Source organism: Cricetulus griseus, chromosome 5, assembly GCF_003668045.3.
Source record: "Cricetulus griseus strain 17A/GY chromosome 5, alternate assembly CriGri-PICRH-1.0, whole genome shotgun sequence".
Taxonomy (NCBI): Eukaryota; Metazoa; Chordata; class Mammalia; order Rodentia; family Cricetidae; genus Cricetulus; species Cricetulus griseus.
Genome location: NC_048598.1, coordinates 9434194 through 9453138, shown reverse-complemented (window position 1 = coordinate 9453138; position 18945 = coordinate 9434194). Strand labels below are relative to the sequence as shown.

Below are 18945 nucleotides of genomic sequence, written 5' to 3'. Positions count from 1 at the left end.
CGCGTCCGATAGATCGTGTGTGTACGTTGTAGTGAATGTTTGTGTGCTGTGATTGTATGCCGAATCAACAAAAACATGCGTAAGGTGTGTGAGTGTGGTGTAGAAGTGGATGTTGTGTAGAGATGTATGATAGGGCGTAAGTCAAGACATATAAATACCACGTGGGATGCTGATGATGTGTTTGGTGAGTTAGCTTGTGTGTATCCGTGTGGTTGTATAGCTGCAACAAGAACCCGCGATGTGTGTGTGTGTGTGTTGTCAGGTGTGGTGCTGTGGTGGTGTGTGTATGGTGCAACAAAACCGTGTGTGTGTGTGTGTGTGTGTGTGTGTGTGTGTGTGTATGCGTGCAACAAAAACCCGTGTGTGTGTGTGTGTGTGTGTGTGTGTGTGTGTATGCGTGCAACAAAAACCCGTGTGTGTGTGTGTGTGTGTGTGTGTGTGTATGCGTGCAACAAAAACCCGTGTGTGTGTGTGTGTGTGTGTGTGTGTGTGTGTGTATGCGTGCAACAAAAACCCGTGTGTGTGTGTGTGTGTGTGTGTGTGTGTGTGTATGCGTGCAACAAAAACCCGTGTGTGTGTGTGTGTGTGTGTGTGTGTGTGTGTGTGTATGCGTGCAAAAAACCCGTGTGTGGTGGTGTTGTGGATGTGTAGTTAGTGTATACGTAGACAAGAACCGGGAGTCCTTGTAGTGAGTAGTTTGTGCGTTGATTGCGAATGATGATATGTGGGGTAGTTGTGATATCGGCAAACATCAAAAGCCCGTGTGTTTGTGCTGTGTTAAGGTTGGAAGTGTGTTTACTACTATCTTGCTTATATTAATAAAAAACGACGTTAGATATGACTGTTAATTGTGGGGTTTGAATTGTGGTTAGTGTTGTTGTATGCGTGCATACCAAATACATGTGATAATTCCTGGTGTATTTGTTGAGTACGTAGTATGGTGAGTGATGTGTATAGGGTTAAGCTGGTGTCGGTGTGTGTTATCCGCGTGCAATCCAAATAACCGCCCCGTGTCGTCGTGTGTAAGGTCGTTAGTGCATAATCAGTTTGTGGCGTGGTTGTATGCGGCTGGTCAACCAAAAACACCGTAGTAGTGTGGTGTGTGTGTTGTGTGTGTGTGTGTGTGTATGCGTGCAAGCAAAACGTCCGTGTGTGTGTGTGATGTAAGTGTGTGTGTTGTATGCGTGGGCAACAAAAAACGCCGTGTGTTGTGTGTGTGCTGGTGATGTGTGTGTGTGTGTATGGCGTGCAAACAGAAAACCGTGTGGTGATGTGTGTGTGTGTGTGTCGTGTGTGATCGTGCAACAAAACCCGTGTGTCGTGTGTGCCCTGTGTAAAATATGTGTGAATGATGAGGCGTTACGTTCGAGAAACAAGAGGATGATCTAAGAGATAAAACCCCCAGTGGTGTGTGTGTGTGGTTGTAGTGTTGTGTGTGTAGGTATGCCGTGCAAGAACAAAAACCCGTGTGGTGTGTGTGTGTGTGTCGTGTGAATGGTATGCACAAGTGGCAACAAGGAAACCGTAGATGTGGTGAAGTATGTGTGAAAGTAAATGTTGTGTGTGTGTTTGTGTATCTCAGTGCGAACAGAAAAACGACGTGTGTGTGTGTGTGTGTGTAATTGTGTGTATGCGTGCATAGCAAAAAACTGAACCGTTGGGTGTGTGTGTGTGTGTAGTGTGTTGTTGTGTGTGTGTAGAGTTTGCGTGCGAGAGGCAAAAACGCCGTGTGTGTGTGTGTGTGTGTGTTGTGTGTTATGCGTGGCAGAAAGCAAAAAGACTCGGCGTACGTGTGTGTAATAAGTGTGTGTTGTCTGAGATGTGAATGTGTGGAATGGTAGTATGCGTGCTAACATAAAGACGCCGATGGGTGTGGTGTGTGTGTGTGAATTATGTGTGATGGGTGTGTATGCGTGCAAGCAAAAACAGCCGTGTGTGTGTGTGTCGTGTGTGTGTGTGGTGTGTGTATGCGTGCAACAAAAAGCAAAGTCCTTGTGAAAGATTGTGGTGATGGGTGTAGTGTAGTGTGTGAGAATGATGTTAGTGCAAAGAAATTAGACAGTGCGAACAAAACCCGTGTGTGTTGTGTAAAGGGTATAATGTGTGTGTGTCTAGCCTGGTGTGTAAGTGGACGTCATCAACTAAAAACAACCGTTTTTCGTGTATAGGTGATAGGTAGATATAAGGGTGTGTGTGCTGACTGTGTAGCGTGCAACAAAAACAGCGCGGTAAAGTGTGATGTGTGTGTGTTGTGTGTTGTGTGTATCGCTGCCAGGAAGAATCATCATAAAGACAAACCAGTTGGTGTACCTGTGATGTGTGGTGTCGTGTGTGATGCGTGCAACAAAAACAATAGCATCTACAAAAAAGGGAGGCTCGATAATTTCGCTGTGTGTGTAGTGTGTGCCTGTGTTGTGTGTGGTGCGTTGTCATGTGTGTATGGAGCAATGTTGGGCAAATGCTAATTAACTAGAACATCCCGTGTGTGTGTGTTCGGTGTCGTGTGTCGCTATGTGTGTGTGTATGCGTGCAAACAAAACCGATGTGGTTCGGTGGTGTGTGTGTGTTGTGTCCGTAGATATGTGGGTCGGAATCAACAAAAACCCGTGTGTGTGTGTGTGTGTGTGTGTGTGTGTGTATGCGTGCAACAAAAACCCGTGTGTGTGTGTGTGTGTGTGTGTGTGTGTGTGTGTGTATGCGTGCAACAAAAACCCATGTGTGTGTGTGTGTGTGTGTGTGTGTGTGTATGCGTGCAACAAAAACCGTGTGTGTGTGTGTGTGTGTGTGTGTGTGTGTATGCGTGCAACAAAAACCCGTGTGTGTGTGTGTGTGTGTGTGTGTGTGTGTGTATGCGTGCAACAAAAACCCGTGTGTGTGTGTGTGTGTGTGTGTGTGTGTGTGTGTATGCGTGCAACAAAAACCCGTGTGTGTGTGTGTGTGTGTGTGTGTGTGTGTGTGTGTATGCGTGCAACAAAAACCCGTGTGTGTGTGTGTGTGTGTGTGTGTGTGTGTATGCGTGCAACAAAAACCCGTGTGTGTGTGTGTGTGTGTGTGTGTGTATGCGTGCAACAAAAACCCGTGTGTGTGTGTGTGTGTGTGTGTGTGTGTGTATGCGTGCAACAAAAACCCGTGTGTGTGTGTGTGTGTGTGTGTGTGTGTGTGTATGCGTGCAACAAAAACCCGTGTGTGTGTGTGTGTGTGTGTGTGTGTGTGTATGCGTGCAACAAAAACCCGTGTGTGTGTGTGTGTGTGTGTGTGTGTGTGTATGCGTGCAACAAAAACCCGTGTGTGTGTGTGTGTGTGTGTGTGTGTGTGTGTATGCGTGCAACAAAAACCCGTGTGTGTGTGTGTGTGTGTGTGTGTGTGTGTATGCGTGCAACAAAAACCGTGTGTGTGTGTGTGTGTGTGTGTGTGTGTATGCGTGCAACAAAAACCCGTGTGTGTGTGTGTGTGTGTGTGTGTGTGTGTATGCGTGCAACAAAAACCCGTGTGTGTGTGTGTGTGTGTGTGTGTGTGTGTGTATGCGTGCAACAAAAACCCGTGTGTGTGTGTGTGTGTGTGTGTGTGTGTATGCGTGCAACAAAAACCCGTGTGTGTGTGTGTGTGTGTGTGTGTGTGTGTATGCGTGCAACAAAAACCCGTGTGTGTGTGTGTGTGTGTGTGTGTGTGTGTATGCGTGCAACAAAAACCCGTGTGTGTGTGTGTGTGTGTGTGTGTGTGTGTGTATGCGTGCAACAAAAACCCGTGTGTGTGTGTGTGTGTGTGTGTGTGTGTATGCGTGCAACAAAAACCCGTGTGTGTGTGTGTGTGTGTGTGTGTGTGTGTGTGTATGCGTGCAACAAAAACCCGTGTGTGTGTGTGTGTGTGTGTGTGTGTGTGTATGCGTGCAACAAAAACCCGTGTGTGTGTGTGTGTGTGTGTGTGTGTGTGTATGCGTGCAACAAAAACCCGTGTGTGTGTGTGTGTGTGTGTGTGTGTGTATGCGTGCAACAAAAACCCGTGTGTGTGTGTGTGTGTGTGTGTGTGTGTGTGTATGCGTGCAACAAAAACCCGTGTGTGTGTGTGTGTGTGTGTGTGTGTGTGTATGCGTGCAACAAAAACCCGTGTGTGTGTGTGTGTGTGTGTGTGTGTGTGTATGCGTGCAACAAAAACCCGTGTGTGTGTGTGTGTGTGTGTGTGTGTGTATGCGTGCAACAAAAACCCGTGTGTGTGTGTGTGTGTGTGTGTGTGTGTGTGTATGCGTGCAACAAAAACCCGTGTGTGTGTGTGTGTGTGTGTGTGTGTGTATGCGTGCAACAAAAACCCGTGTGTGTGTGTGTGTGTGTGTGTGTGTGTGTGTGTGTATGCGTGCAACAAAAACCCGTGTGTGTGTGTGTGTGTGTGTGTGTGTGTGTGTGTATGCGTGCAACAAAAACCCGTGTGTGTGTGTGTGTGTGTGTGTGTGTGTATGCGTGCAACAAAAACCCGTGTGTGTGTGTGTGTGTGTGTGTGTGTGTGTGTGTGTATGCGTGCAACAAAAACCCGTGTGTGTGTGTGTGTGTGTGTGTGTGTATGCGTGCAACAAAAACCCGTGTGTGTGTGTGTGTGTGTGTGTGTGTGTGTGTGCGTGCAACAAAAACCCGTGTGTGTGTGTGTGTGTGTGTGTGTGTGTGTGTATGCGTGCAACAAAAACCCGTGTGTGTGTGTGTGTGTGTGTGTGTGTGTGTGTGTATGCGTGCAACAAAAACCCGTGTGTGTGTGTGTGTGTGTGTGTGTGTGTGTGTAATGCGTCAACAAAACCCGTGGTGGTGGTGTGTGTGTGTGTGTGTGTGTGTGTGTGGTATTGCGTGCAAAACAAAAACCCGTGTGTGTGTGTGTGTGTGTGTGTGTGTGTGTGTGTGTATGCGTGCAACAAAAACCCGTGTGTGTGTGTGTGTGTGTGTGTGTGTGTGTGTATGCGTGCAACAAAAACCCGTGTGTGTGTGTGTGTGTGTGTGTGTGTGTGTATGCGTGCAACAAAAACCCGTGTGTGTGTGTGTGTGTGTGTGTGTGTGTGTGTGTGTATGCGTGCAACAAAAACCCGTGTGTGTGTGTGTGTGTGTGTGTGTGTGTGTGTGTATGCGTGCAACAAAAACCCGTGTGTGTGTGTGTGTGTGTGTGTGTGTGTGTGTGTGTATGCGTGCAACAAAAACCCGTGTGTGTGTGTGTGTGTGTGTGTGTGTGTGTGTGTATGCGTGCAACAAAAACCCGTGTGTGTGTGTGTGTGTGTGTGTGTGTGTGTGTGTGTATGCGTGCAACAAAAACCCGTGTGTGTGTGTGTGTGTGTGTGTGTGTGTGTGTATGCGTGCAACAAAAACCCGTGTGTGTGTGTGTGTGTGTGTGTGTGTGTGTGTGTGTATGCGTGCAACAAAAACCCAAGGTAAAACCAATCATTTTTTGTCTCTGAAGCCCTAAGTTTTTTGACAGCTACATTTTGTTTAAATATTGGTGCAGCTGCGGATTGTTAATTATGTCCACCCACCAGGGATTAGAATAAATGTAGAGCTGTGAGACAGAGCAAGTTCCCATTATAGTTAATATAAGCTTTGAAAATTGTTTTCCTGAAATAGAGGAAAGTTAACTGTTACAGTTGGCAGCCTTCTCTGGAAGGGCCAAGCTGTCTCTTTACTTTCATACAAATACGTATTTACTTTAAAAAGAAAAAGGAGCCGGGCGTTGGTGGCACATGCCTTTAATCCTAGCACTCGGGAAACAGAGAAAGGTGGATCTCTGTGAATTCGAAGCCAGCCTGGTCTACAGAGCAAGTTCCAGGATAGGCTCCAAAAGCAATACAGAGAAACCCTGTTTCACAAAACAAAAAAGAAAGAAAAAAAGGAAGAGAGAGAGAAAGAGAAAGAGGCGAGAAAGAGAAAGAAAAAGGAAGGGCAAGAGCTAGCTGTGTACAGTTGGGACATCCATGGCCTTGTTCTATTGGCCTCCTTGGTTTTCATTAAGCTACAGTTTAAAGAGAGAAACCCTAAAGGTTGGTTCTAGGCTAGCAGCAGCAGCTCAGCACAACAGGCAGCCCTTGCTCCAGGCAGTGTGTTTGTTAGTTTGCATTGCTGAGGACAAAACTCTTGGGGAGCACCTTGGGCTACCAGCGATTTTACCTATAAATCCTAGTCTTGCTCAGTTCTGTTGCTGCTGCTGAGAGAGCTGCTGCTGCAGACTTTGAAACTTGCTTTTTTATGTCAGTCTCCTTTAGAACACAGGCTCCCTATCTCAGTTTTCTCTTCGTGACTGTTCTGCAGGGAAGCACTCAGCCGCTGTTATCCCATGTCGCACTTGCAGTTGCAAGTAAACTGACTTCGGCTCTCTTTAGTGCTGCCAGGTAAGGAAGCTGCATTTTTAGCTGATCCTGTTTGGATCTGGCTTGATTGTGCCTAGATTTTGGTATTCTGCACTCTAAGACCCTTGAGACTAGTCCACTGGTTTATTTGACTTATTTGTGTCCCCTCCGCTCAGTGGTTGGCTTGGTTGGAAAAGCAAGCACGAAGAAGAGACCATCCAGAAGCAGAAGCCCAAAATGGAGCCAGCCACTCCCTTAGCTGTGAGGCAAGTCTTTGAGCGAATCTCTCTCCTGGTGGGGGGGTGGGGTGTGAGCAGCTGTTACATTTAGTCTCGCTTGGGTCCTGAGAACTCCTCATGTGGAATTCTTTTTCAACCAGATCATGAGTTCCTTAAAGAGGGTGACTCTTCTGAACTAGATTCCCTTCCTTGTTTTACTCAAGAACATAGCAGTGTATCTTTGAATAGAGGGTCTTTTGTTGTTACTTTAATTTTTGGGAAGAGAAGGCTTGATTTTTGCTTGGCTTCCTTTTTACTTGTTGCTTATTACCTAATATAACAAACAGCATAAAAGGAAGTAACACCGCAGCTCCTCTTCTCCTCTCTCACCAGGAGAAAGCTAACGTTAGTAAGATCAAGTTTTTGGGTTTGTAGGTTGCTTGCATTCATTACTTCCTAAACAAAGAGGTTTCAAAGTCACTTTTCTTCTTGACAGTCCTGGGACCTCCTTCATGCAAGGCAAGCACTGCACTGAGCCGTATCCAGGCTTCCCTCTTACTCTGTTATAACACAAATTAGTCAAATGGCCTTTTGGGTTTCAGATCATTGTGACCAAGTTTGTTAAGGTTTTTGTCTATGTGAACTCCCTCTCTTTTCATTTCCTGTTTACTTCTGGCGCACTGGTAATTCTTATAGTTGGTTATAAAGCCAATAACACTTTAGCAGAAACACTTTAGAAAGTTCTTGCTTCAGACAGGGGGTTAGTTACTTTTGTGTTATTGAGGTCAAAATATTTGACAGAAACAACTTAAAGCAGGAAAGTTTTATTTTGGTTCACAGTTCCAAAAGGGTTCAGTCCATTGTCAGTTGGTCCAGTGTTCTTGAGGACATCATAGCAGTGGAAACATGTGGCGGAGGAGAGCTTCTTAATCCAGGAAAAGACCAGAGCAAGATGTGACCCCCAGGACACTACACACACACACACACACACACACACACACACACACACACACACACACAAACACACCAGTGACATACAGCATTCAATTTAGGTGTGTCCCTTTCTGATTTTCAACACCTCCCAATAATGCCATCGTGTCATAAATCTGTCAAGGGATTAATCTATTCAAGGTCAGAGCCCTCATTACCTAGTCATCTGTGGCAGAACACTACAGACACCCCAAAGTGTGCCTTATTAATGTCCTAGGCATTTCTCAGTCCAGCCCAAGCTCCTTACCATTCTAGGCATCACAGATAGATAGATGCCTTGGCAGCAGCAAGGTGTGCCCTAGACAGAGAGCAGATGTGGAGAACTGAGACAGAAGATGCCTGTGTTGGCGAAGAGCATCCCGGAGCAGAGTTGTTGTGTGTTTTCTGTGACAAGACTCTTATTCAGAACAGGAAGGAGAAAATAGTGCTGTGGGGATGCTTTTCTTTCGTGTGTTTGTGTTGCAAAGGCCAACTATGATGAGTTATTGTTGTTTTTTATTCTTTGCTCTTACTCTGTGTCTGGCTGTGTAGCCGGGTGACTGAGGGCTGGCCTTTGAAGTCCTTTCCTCCTCCTCTCGTTCCTCCTTCTGTGTATACTCTGCCTGCCAGACCCGCCTATGTTTCTCTCTGGCACCGTTCTGCACTGGATTAGGCCATCAGGTGTTTTAGACAGGCACAGTAACACAGCTTCACAGAGTTAAACAAGTGCAGCAGAAACAAAAGCAGCACAAACTTTACATCATTAAACAAGTGTTCCACAGCATAAACAAAAGTAACACACCTTAAAATAATACTCCCCAACAAGTTACCAATCCAGACAAGGTTTATTTCCTCATTTAGAAATAGTCTATTTTATTTGTGAATTTTATTATTCTACATATCTATCTTTGAGTGTGATCTTAGTTTTTATTTACTCTTTAATGACAGATTTGGACTTCCAGATTCTAGACGGCATGGAGAAAGTATATGCCTATCTCCTTGTAACACCCTGGCCGCAGTCACAGACGATTTTGGCAGAGTTATCTTGTTGGACGTCTCTCGAGGGATTGCAATACGGATGTGGAAAGGTAATTCCCTACAGAAATGGAGGGAAAAGTTGCCTCACTTTTTACCCCAATAGCTGAGCGACTTTATCATCCTTCAGCTCTTGGTTAGTAACAGTATTCCATACTCTATCACTTTTCTTTTTAATGTCAACTCAGGTCAGCAACACTCAGCTGGTACTTAGTTGCTATATCATTAATTAAAGCATGGGCTTTTTGTTTGGCTAGTTTGGGTTTGTTGTTTGTGGTTTTATACCCAGGGCCTAGTGTATGCTCCCACTGAACTATACCTCCAACTCATCATAGGCACTTTTTTTTTTTTTTTTTTTTTTGATTTTCGAGACAGGGTTTCTCTGTGTAGCTTTGGAGCCTATCCTGGCACTTGCTCTGGAGACCACGCTGACCTCGAACTCACAGAGATCCACCTACCTCTGCCTCCCTAGTGCTGGGATTAAAGGCGTGTGCCACCAACACCTGGCTCACCATAGGCACTTTTAACTGTTGTAATTGGTTCTTTTTTTTTTTTTTTTTACTCTTTGGGAGCCTGCCACCCAGCTCCCAAATAAATACAAGGAGACTTATTCTTACTTACGAATGCCTGGTGTTAGCTTGGCTTGTTTCTAGCCAGCTTTTCTAATTTAAATTATCCCGTTTCTCTTTACATTTTCCCTCTGTGCTTTTTATATATCTTTCTTTCTTACTCCATGGCAAGTTGTGTGGCTGGCTGTGCAGCTGGCCACTAGTGTCCTTCTCCTTTTCTCTCCTCACTCTTCCCTAGATTTCTCCTCCTGTGTATTCTCTCTGCCCACTAGCCCACCTATTTCTCTCTCCTGTCTCATTATTGGACATTTAGCTATTTATTAGGCCAATCAAGTGTTTTAGGCAGGTAAAGTAACACAGCTTTACAGAGTTAAACACAGCATGAAAGAAAGCAACACATGTTTGCACCATTAAACAAATGTTCCACAGCGTAAATGAGTGTGGCACGTCTTAGCTGTCCCATGGCATTTGCCGCCTCCTCCGTCCTGCACTTCACTTTCAATTCTGTCATTGTCAGTCTCTTGTCCCTGCAGCACTCCTTTCCCTTTATAAGGCCACTGTTGTTGCTGACATTGTTGCCTGCGTTTTGCAACTGCTTCAGGCACGTGTGTCCCTTCCGTGTATTTTAGTTATAAGAGGGCCACCCAAACAGGACAGCACCAGCTATTAGTATTTTCCTTATGCCACTCTGCCTCCTGCTTTCCATCTTCTGTACCATCAAGGAGCTTTGATAGCAGGAAGACAATTTGATCTTTTGCTTATATTTTAGCTAGCCAAACTAATACGGTCTCCAGATCTTTTTTTTTTTTTTTTTTTTTTTTTTTTTTTTTTTTTAGTGAGGAATCTTTCACAGAGAGGAAAGGAAGGGCATGGGAGCCCAGGCAGGGAGGAATCAGGAAACTGTGATGATGTCTGCAGTACTTTCTTTTTAAAGAGAAGAGTGATCTGAGGCAAATATACATAGAGAAATATTAAAATTTGATGCTTTGGTGACAGGCTATTACTTTTTAACCTTTTCTTTAAGATCTCTAGGAATTAAAGGATAACATGCTTCTGTGGCTTGTCTTGATGCCCTCCCTCCCCTAAATAGTCAGAAGTGCATGAGGAGCTACTGTTGAGCCCTATGAATAAACTGATTAGCAACTCTTTCTGCCTAAAAGGGTACCGAGATGCACAGATCGGATGGATTCAAATCGTAGAGGACCTCCATGAACGAGTACCAGAAAAGGGGGATTTGTCCCCCTTTGGAAATACTCAAGGTCCCAGTCGAGTAGCTCAGTTCCTCGTGATCTATGCACCTCGAAGGGGAATTTTGGAAGTGTGGAACACACAGCAAGGACCGAGAGTGGGAGCTTTCAACGTGGGTAAGCACTGCAGGTAAGCTGCAAGCCCTGGCGCTCACTGTCACAGAGAGACACGGGTGATGCTAACTAAGCAAGGTACGGGCTTTATTTACCATTGGCTGCAGGTTTGATTGTGTTCATGCAGTTTCCTAGAACCTTTGAAGAAAGTAGATTTCTCCATCTGAGTTAGTTCTGCCTCACTTGGCTTTCTGGCATCAGTGTGTATTTGCCCAGTGGATACCCCTGAGTTGATGAAGATGTCAGAGCACCTTGTGGGATTTCACCTCCTGCTGATGATAACCACAAACTGGTATGTGATTGCCTTAGGCTGCTGTATCCTGGCTACAAAATAATGGGCTTAAACAATGTGACAAGTCAGAGTTGGCAGCCTCAGACTTACCAGATCTGTCTTGTTGACCCGGTGTCTGCAAGTGTGAAAACGGTGAATGTGCCTTTCCACTTAGCACTGAGGTAAGAGTTGCTTTGTGTCTGCTATGACTTCCCTGTGCACATTTTGCATAGTTCTTTATCTTAAGTCTTTTTTTGTTGTTGTTTCATAGTTAGTGTTTTGTGGTTTGTTTTATCACTACATGATCCCTTTGAAGTTAAATGGGAAGCATATGAAAAAGAAAAGTTGCATCAGTATTAGAAAGAACACAAATGCATGTATAATAAGTTGTGTTTATTATTTTAGTGATAAGAAGAGTGAAAGAGCCAAGGACCTGCACTTGGTGAAGAAACTGGCAGCCCTGCTGAAAACCAAGTCACCCGGGCTTGGTAGGTTCCTCTGATCAAAAAAAGTAGTGTCACAGCATTGTGAGTGCAGCCAAGTGATTGACTGTTGTGAGCTCTCTCAACCCTTTTCCAGGATGAGATGAGGGACGTGACATCTGTCAGTGCTCTGAAAGGATGTCGTGCATCTACAGCAGTGGTTCTCAACCCTCCTAATGCTGCAGCCCTTTAATTCAGCTCTTCATGCTGTGGTGACCCCACAATTATTTTCAGTAGTACTCCATAACTGTAGTTTCAATACTGTTTTGAGTCATAGTGTAAATATCTGATATGCAGCCCTTGTGAAAGGGTCACTCCCACCCCTCAAAGGGTCATGACCCTCACGTTGAGAACCACTGGTCTTGGGGTTATTAAAACTTCTCAGTAAGATGATAATTCGAGGGAGCCTGTGCATCCTTTAGAGTGACAGAAAGTGCATTAGCTCATTTTCTTACCGTACCTGATTTTCTCATTATAGACTCATTTGAAACGGAAATAAAGGAGTTGATCCTTGATATTAAGTACCCTGCAACCAAGAGACAAGTAAGTGTGTATAGTAAGTGAACTTTCCTGCTGAGAAACTGATACATCACTTGGTCCTGAGAACAATTCATTTTCACAGCCCCATGTTGGAGTATCTAGTGTCTCTCTTTAAAGAAAAACAAACAAGTAATATTACCATATATGTGATTGCATATGCTTTGTACACACACATAAACCTGGGATAATGGAAACATAATAACATAAGCACTGGTATACAGCTACCACCGTAGGAAATAGAAGCTTACACAAACTCAGGAGCACAGCAGCTGTCCCTCCTCAGTGCCCACCTGCCTCCCATCCTGATGAGCATTGCTGTTCTCTTTCCAGCACTTCATTTCTGTGCGTCTCCTCCGAAGCGTCTTGATGTGTTTGCCGCTTTGTATAATTGGAGACGTGTTGTTGTCTGTTGTGTTCTGTGACTTGTTTTCAGTGTGTTGCTGTGTGCGACGCATGCGGAGTGGAACTGCAGTGCAGCCCTCTAATGTGCATGCTGCAGCTCACTCTCCTGCCATTGAACCATTCAGGTTGCTTCTAGTTTCTTAGTGAAACCGCGATGCATGGTCTTCCCTGTGTGTGCTTCCTGCACACCTGAGAGTGGGGTTCTGGGCTGTGCATTTCCTAGGCTCGGTTAGGGGACGAGAGGTTGCTTCTCCTAATTGCGCTTTTCCTGGTGAGTCCCATGCACCACGGCCTCAGCACTTCACAGTGCTGTCAGCCTCATTGTTGACATTCAGATCACTTGAACTCTACTGACCTGGAGGGCTCAGGCCCATAAAACTTTCCCCCACAACTAGTAGATTGTTATACTTCTGACCCGCTATGAATTATGTATGACCTGTCCTTTACTTTTGTTTGCTAAAGTGGCTCCCAGAACTTGGGGAAATTCTTGTATGTATATGTTGAAACATAAAGAATACTGATAACTAGCTAGGTGCACATGGCAGTGCTTGTGGAGGAGGGGGTGTGTCCTCCCTGTCCCCTCCAGAAGCCTCTGCATGGTATAAAGCCTTAGTCATCTCAAGTTCCAAACCCTCTATCCCTGCAAGAGTTTATGGAGGTTTCATTACTTAGGTGTGATTGATTGCATCATTGATTATTATTGGTCAACTTATCCTTAAGTGCTTCTCCTCCCCAGAGGTTAGGAGTGGGGCTAAAATTATAATTCTCTAATCTCCTGACTGGTTGCCATGGTAACTAGCTCCATCTTGAGACTGCGCCGGAGCCTACCTCATTGAAACAGGTGTTGTGTTCTCTCCCATGGAGCTACAAAGGTCTCAGGAGTTCTGTATCAGGAATCTGGGGGCAAATGCTAAATGTTACAGCAGAGCTTTCTCCCAGCTGCTCTGTAGGGGTTTAGCACACCTGTTCCAGGAGCAGGGGCCAAGACCAGTCATTAGAACAGACCCTCCCAGCACCTGTCACTCAGGAGATTACCATCAGAAACTAGAGGAGCTGCATGCCAGGACCACGGGCAGAGACCACTACCTATATGGGAGAAACTGATGGGAAGTGAGTGATTTGTGTTGGAGTCATTAAAAATACTCTGTTTTATTAAAGAGCAAGGAAGTCTCTAATTTCCATTCCATTGACTGCTCATTGGCTTCCATTTTCCTCAGGACAGATATCTCAGCTATTGAACATGATGTTTTGATAAGGTAGCCATCTGAGGGAGTAAACAAACAGAAAAAGACATAAACCAGGAGTTCTCTCTTGGATGCTATCATTATCCTTCCCACCCATCCCAGCAGGGCTCAGTGATGACAGGCTACAAGTTGTCTTAGGAAGGATTCTCTTTTTTATCAAATCGTACACAAAAACATGGATTTTATTTAAGGTGCTGGAAAAACCAAAGTGTCTGTTGGCTTACAACACTAGAGGAAAGGCAGAGTTCAATAAAGACTTAGGAGATTGAATCGGGAGGAGAGACAGTGTGCTCTCCCACCAGCCTGCTTGTTGGCGGGATGGAAGAGGGTTGCGTTTACCCTGAATACTGGTCTGTTTGCTCACCTTCTTTCTGTTCTCATGATAAGACTGGTAGTTTTGTGAGTCACCTTCTACGCCCCCTTCACTCCCTCAAACGTAAAAGTCATTGTGTTATAAGACTGATATTTATCTGTAGTCTACTTTTTTCTGATAGGGTCTTACTATGTAGCTCTCTGGATTACATAGAACTGACAGATGTCGGCCTGCCCCTGCCTTTTGAGTGCTGGAAGTCCTATGTCCTACCAGAGCTTAGGTTAGGGCTTTTAAACTGTGTGTCCATCAGTTAAAGTCCAGTTTAATATGCTAGTATAAAAGGATAAATATGAACTTTAACTGTTCCTGATTCATTGATGTCTTCCCTGGCTGCTAGGGAATCATGATACCTGGCTGAGGTATCATGAGGTATTTTAAAGCCTGTGAATGAAGATGTTTAAACATCTGGATGGGTTGAGAATGAGGGTTAGAATGGATACTGTGTCAGCTAGCCTTGGGGGCAGTGTCAGCCTGCCGTGTGCATATCCAGCGAGTGGTTGTGACGTTGTCAGCTTTTATAACTAGCATGCCAGTCACCTCTCTGCTTCTCATTTATTCCTAGTAGAGGCCAGTTCAGACTTTCTGTTGGGGAATAGCTGTGTCCTCTCCATGTTGTATGGCCATTCTGTGACCCAGCAGTTGCCCTCTAGTTATTTCCTTCTCAGTCTGGACATAGGATTGGTTACATAGCACTCTTGATATAACTTGAATTTCCAGGTGTGTGTATTGACTTGGGGATTGCAAAGATACAATGTATAAAATGAGTACAAATTTGCCTATAATCACTAGAATTCCTCACTGTTGTAGGCTCTGGAAAGCATTTTGGCCAGTGAACGCTTATCATTTTCCTGCCTTAGAAATGTGACTCAGACTTTAATGGACACCTTGAAAAACCAAGGTAACGGATACTGTTACAGTTTCACTTCAGATCATGTATTTCCTTGTGGGATGTATGATGCTGTCACATATTAATGTATAGATGACTGACAGGTGATAGGTGGTAGGTAGAGGGATAGGCCGGTACTTACTCCATACACTTAATACAGGGTTTCTCTGTGTAGCTTTGTAGACCAGGCTGGCCTCAAACTCATAGAGATCCGCCTGCCTCTGCCTCCCGAGTGCTGAGATTAAAGGCGTGTGCCACCCCTGCCCAGCTTTGTTTTAAATAAGAGGTCTTCAAGTTTTCCTCATCTGCCTTTTTAAAGAATATATATTTGTTTTACATTAGTGAGAAATACTTAAGCTATCATACAGAAGTGTGTCTCAGCGTTAATCTTAAGCAAAATGAGCCAATTATTGGGAGGATATCAGTGGAATCCTACTTTAGATCTTTTCGCCAGGCTGTTTTGAAGATGCATTTGTCACAGTCCATGATTTCTGGCCGAACATCATTGTCTTTGACCCTCTTGATAATAAGCAGAGCCAGGCAGCCTGACAGCCGTGTGTCTTCAAGTGAGCACGGTGAGTGCATAGCACTGGGATGAAGCCCAGGATTTCCAAAGACTTTTCTGTAAATAGAAGTGCCACAGGCCGAGCAGTGGCCATGCACTTTAATCCCAGCATTCGCAGGCAGAGGCAGGCAGATCTCTGTGAATTTGAGGCCAGCCTGGTCTACAGAGAGAGTTCTAGGACAGCCAGGGCTTCACAGAGAAACCCTGTCTCAAAAAACCACACACACAAAAGGTACCACTCAAAAATCTCTTATTCTTGCTCTGTACATCTTCTTCCCTTATTAGAAAATGTTATTTCACTTAAAAGTTAGACATTTTAGTGTAATGGAAAAATTATCTATGCTTGCCAACTCTATGATAGGTTAAACATATCAGTATTTAGCCTATTAAGGAATTACAAATTTAAGAGATCATGACATCATTTAGCATTATGAATCTGCTAAACACCTCTATTATGTTTTCCCTCCACCTTTTAGAGTTGGAGTCTGTCGATGAAGGACTGCTGCAGCTTTGTGCCAGTAAACTGAAGTTACTACATCTTTATGAATCTGTCAGTCAGTTAAATTCTCTTGATTTTCAGTCAGACACACCATTCTCCGATAATGTGAGTAACCACAAATATTATTATTATGCACCGTAATCCCTTTGAGTATTTTTAATTCTTAATTTTTTTAATAAACAGAAAATTAAAGGTTTGGGGTGGATTTATTGTTTTTAAGAGCTTAAAGGTGTATTTTCTCTATCAGGCCTCCTTTTTACCCTTTGCTGCTTAATTTATATTATTAGACTTATATTTTGTAAAAATACAAAAATATTAAATCTCATAGTTAATTGATCTTTACAGTTTTAGACTCCTTAGATTTTTCTTGACAATTTTTTAAGATGATGTCTTAGTCACTGTCCTATTGTTTGACGTGACACCAGGAGCAAGATAACTCTTATAAAGGAAAGTATGTAGTTAGAAAGTTGTTTACAGTTTTAGGGGTTAGTCTATCATTATCATGGTGGACAGCATACAGGCAGGCCTGGGGGGCTGAGAGCTTACTTACATCCTGATCCACAGGCAGGGAGGGAGGGAGACTGGGCCTGGCTGGACTTTTGAAACCTCCAAGCCCTCCTCCAGTGAGTCTTCAACAGGGCTACACTTCCTAATCCTCCCCAACAGTCGACCAATTGAAAACCAAGAATTCAAATCTGTGAGCCTATGGGGGCCATTCTCATTCAAGCCACCACAGGTGACTTTTAAAATGATAGTTTGAAAACTTCATAATAACAATAACTTCAGTTTTCTGATGTGGCAAAACTATCATTTCTTGACTTTCCCATGTCACTGTTACTGTTTGTGTGCCTGTGCGTGTGGGTGTGGTGCATTTCCCATGTCACTGTTACTGTGTGTGTGCCTGTGCGTGTGGTGCAGACTGCCATAGCTTATGTGGTGGTCAGAGGACAACTGTCTGCAGTTGCTTCTCTCCACCCTCCACGAGTTCCAGAGACTGAATGCAGACCATGGTCTCACTTGCTGAGCGTTCTTAGTAGCCATGTTTTAAGGAAAATGTAAAACAGATTCTGCCAAGCTTGGTGGTGGTGGCTCACACCGCTAATCCCAGCACTTGGGAGACAGAAGTAGGTAATCTATGAGTCTGAGGTCAGCATGGTCTACAGAGAGAGTTCTAAGACAACTAGGGCTACACAGAAAAACCCGCCTTAAAAAAAAAAAAGAAAGAAAAAGAAAGAAAGATTCTGCCAAAGAAGAGGTCAGTTCTGCATTGTTAGTAAATTAATGCTGCTTTCTCTTTTGTGAATTATACATGGAAATACAATTCTAAAATCGTCTCTCTCACATCAGAGTATTAAAGATAACTGTACCAGATGTTGTCTGTGTAAGACATCAAGTCGTGAGAACAGTCCCTTTTAGTCTTCAGTATAGTTCAGTAGTTGCTCTAAAGGTGCATTCAGAGTTTCCCTGAATGGAAACTTGAGAGATAGAATGTCTTTCTTTCTCTCAGATAACTGTCCCCTAGTATGGGTTGCCCAACCTGGAGGCCCCATGTCTTCTGCTTATCCAAGGCAGGTTTATTAAAATGATTCTAGTGATTTGCCAAGTAATATTACTGATAATATTACTGATAATATTACTGATAATATTACACATAATATTACTGATTTGTCATCAGTAATATTTGTTTAAAAATTAGCCTGTCTTACTAAAAGGTAAGGTTACATATACAACTGTATAAAAAATATTAAACTGAAAAATGAAAGAATACATTCTGATATCTTCTGGTCTTTGGGATTTTAGATTTTAACACTTTAGTGTTAAAATACATTCATAGTGGTATTCTCTAATTACCATTAAAAATTATGATCTTTAGGATCAAGCTATCTACTTCAGTAATTGTGAACTTCAGGAATGCCTGAGTTGATGGAGAGAGGTTTACAGGAAGAATTGTTTGTACAGTTTTTAGGTTCCTCTCATCAAAAGCAGATGCTCTTGAATGTGCCTGGTGAAAATGGGTATCCCGGCATGGTGTTACTGTTCTGGAGCCTCAGTTACTTGGCAGGCAGAGAGAGGATCACAAGTCCAGAAATGAAGACAGAGTAATTAAGCACCATCTCAAAAAGAAAAAAAAACAAAACAAATGGAGTTCAATGTGTCTGATTGTGGTTTCAGTTGTGTAGCACTGAGCAAAAGGCTTTCCTTGCTATGAAAGATTTACAGGTTTTCAAAAAAAAAAAAAAACTGATAACGTCAGGTCGTGTGTCTTCATATATTCTGTGTGAAATGGTTTGAAAGGCTGGAGCTCAGAGGTCATTGTCGGAGGTCTTCCTCAAATGCTCCCCACCTTCTTTTTTGAAATAGATCACTCACTGTACCTGGATTTCATCAGTTAGGCAAGACTAGGTGACCAGAGTGTCCTGGGGCACTTGACATCTTTGTGTCTCTGGTTGCAAAGAAGACCTATGAGGAGACACAATATGGGGTGTGTTTATGGCGTACTATTCATGTTGCACAGAGACATGCAGCCATGTGTAGTTCAGTTACATTTATATACTTTGTGATATTTTCTGTTATATAATACATTTTTATTAGGGTCCTAACTTTAGAAGTAAATATAGTACTCTAAAGAAATTTCCTAAAATGGCACTATTACTAGTATATAGTTTTTCAAGGTTAGTTTACTTACATAACATCATACTCATGAAATGGCATTAAAACTAACATTTGAAACAGTACATTACCTCTGTAATATTTTACACTAATTTTTTAAGGCCACCATTGCTCAACGGCCTTGAATCTCAACTCCAATAAGGGGCTAGTGTTTGTGGCAATTCATAGAGACAAGGCCTACTCTTACTTTTAAAGGACTTGGCTGTGTTGCTGAGGCTGGACGATAAGGAACTCACAAAGCTCCGGGCCTTATTAGAGAAGTACAAACAAGAAAATACCAAGACCTCTGTCCGGTTTTCTGAGGATACAGACGGAGTGCTGCCTGTCAAAACCTTCCTGGAATATCTAGAGTATGAGAAGGATGTGCTCAGCATAAAGAAGATGAGTGAAGAGGAGTGTGTGGCTCTAGGTAGGTAAAGTCCTGTAATCTGTTCCGTACGCCCTCCCTCTCCCACAGGCGTCTTGGAGCAAGTGTACAGCAACTCAGTGTTTGCTTTTGTTTGAAATTCAATGACCAAAGAACTCGGTGTTCATATTTTTTTGGTCAGTCATGT

At 43.6% G+C, this 18945-nt stretch overlaps 1 protein-coding gene across 4 annotated transcripts in view; it reads left to right on the top strand.

Annotated features, from left to right (window-relative positions):
- Rab3gap2 (RAB3 GTPase activating non-catalytic protein subunit 2) overlaps positions 1-18945 on the top strand; it is an 86737-nt gene that overhangs the window by 42342 nt on the left and 25450 nt on the right. For all 4 annotated transcript variants that reach the window (XM_027418744.2, XM_035444983.1, XM_027418743.2 and 1 more), the window contains exons 11-20: positions 6270-6349; positions 6484-6573; positions 8443-8582; positions 10259-10475; positions 10769-10912; positions 11136-11218; positions 11691-11755; positions 14579-14669; positions 15699-15826; positions 18587-18800. In XM_027418744.2, coding sequence (XP_027274545.1) covers positions 6270-6349; positions 6484-6573; positions 8443-8582; positions 10259-10475; positions 10769-10912; positions 11136-11218; positions 11691-11755; positions 14579-14669; positions 15699-15826; positions 18587-18800 — 1252 coding nt within the window. The remainder of the gene's footprint in view (positions 1-6269; positions 6350-6483; positions 6574-8442; positions 8583-10258; positions 10476-10768; positions 10913-11135; positions 11219-11690; positions 11756-14578; positions 14670-15698; positions 15827-18586; positions 18801-18945) is intronic.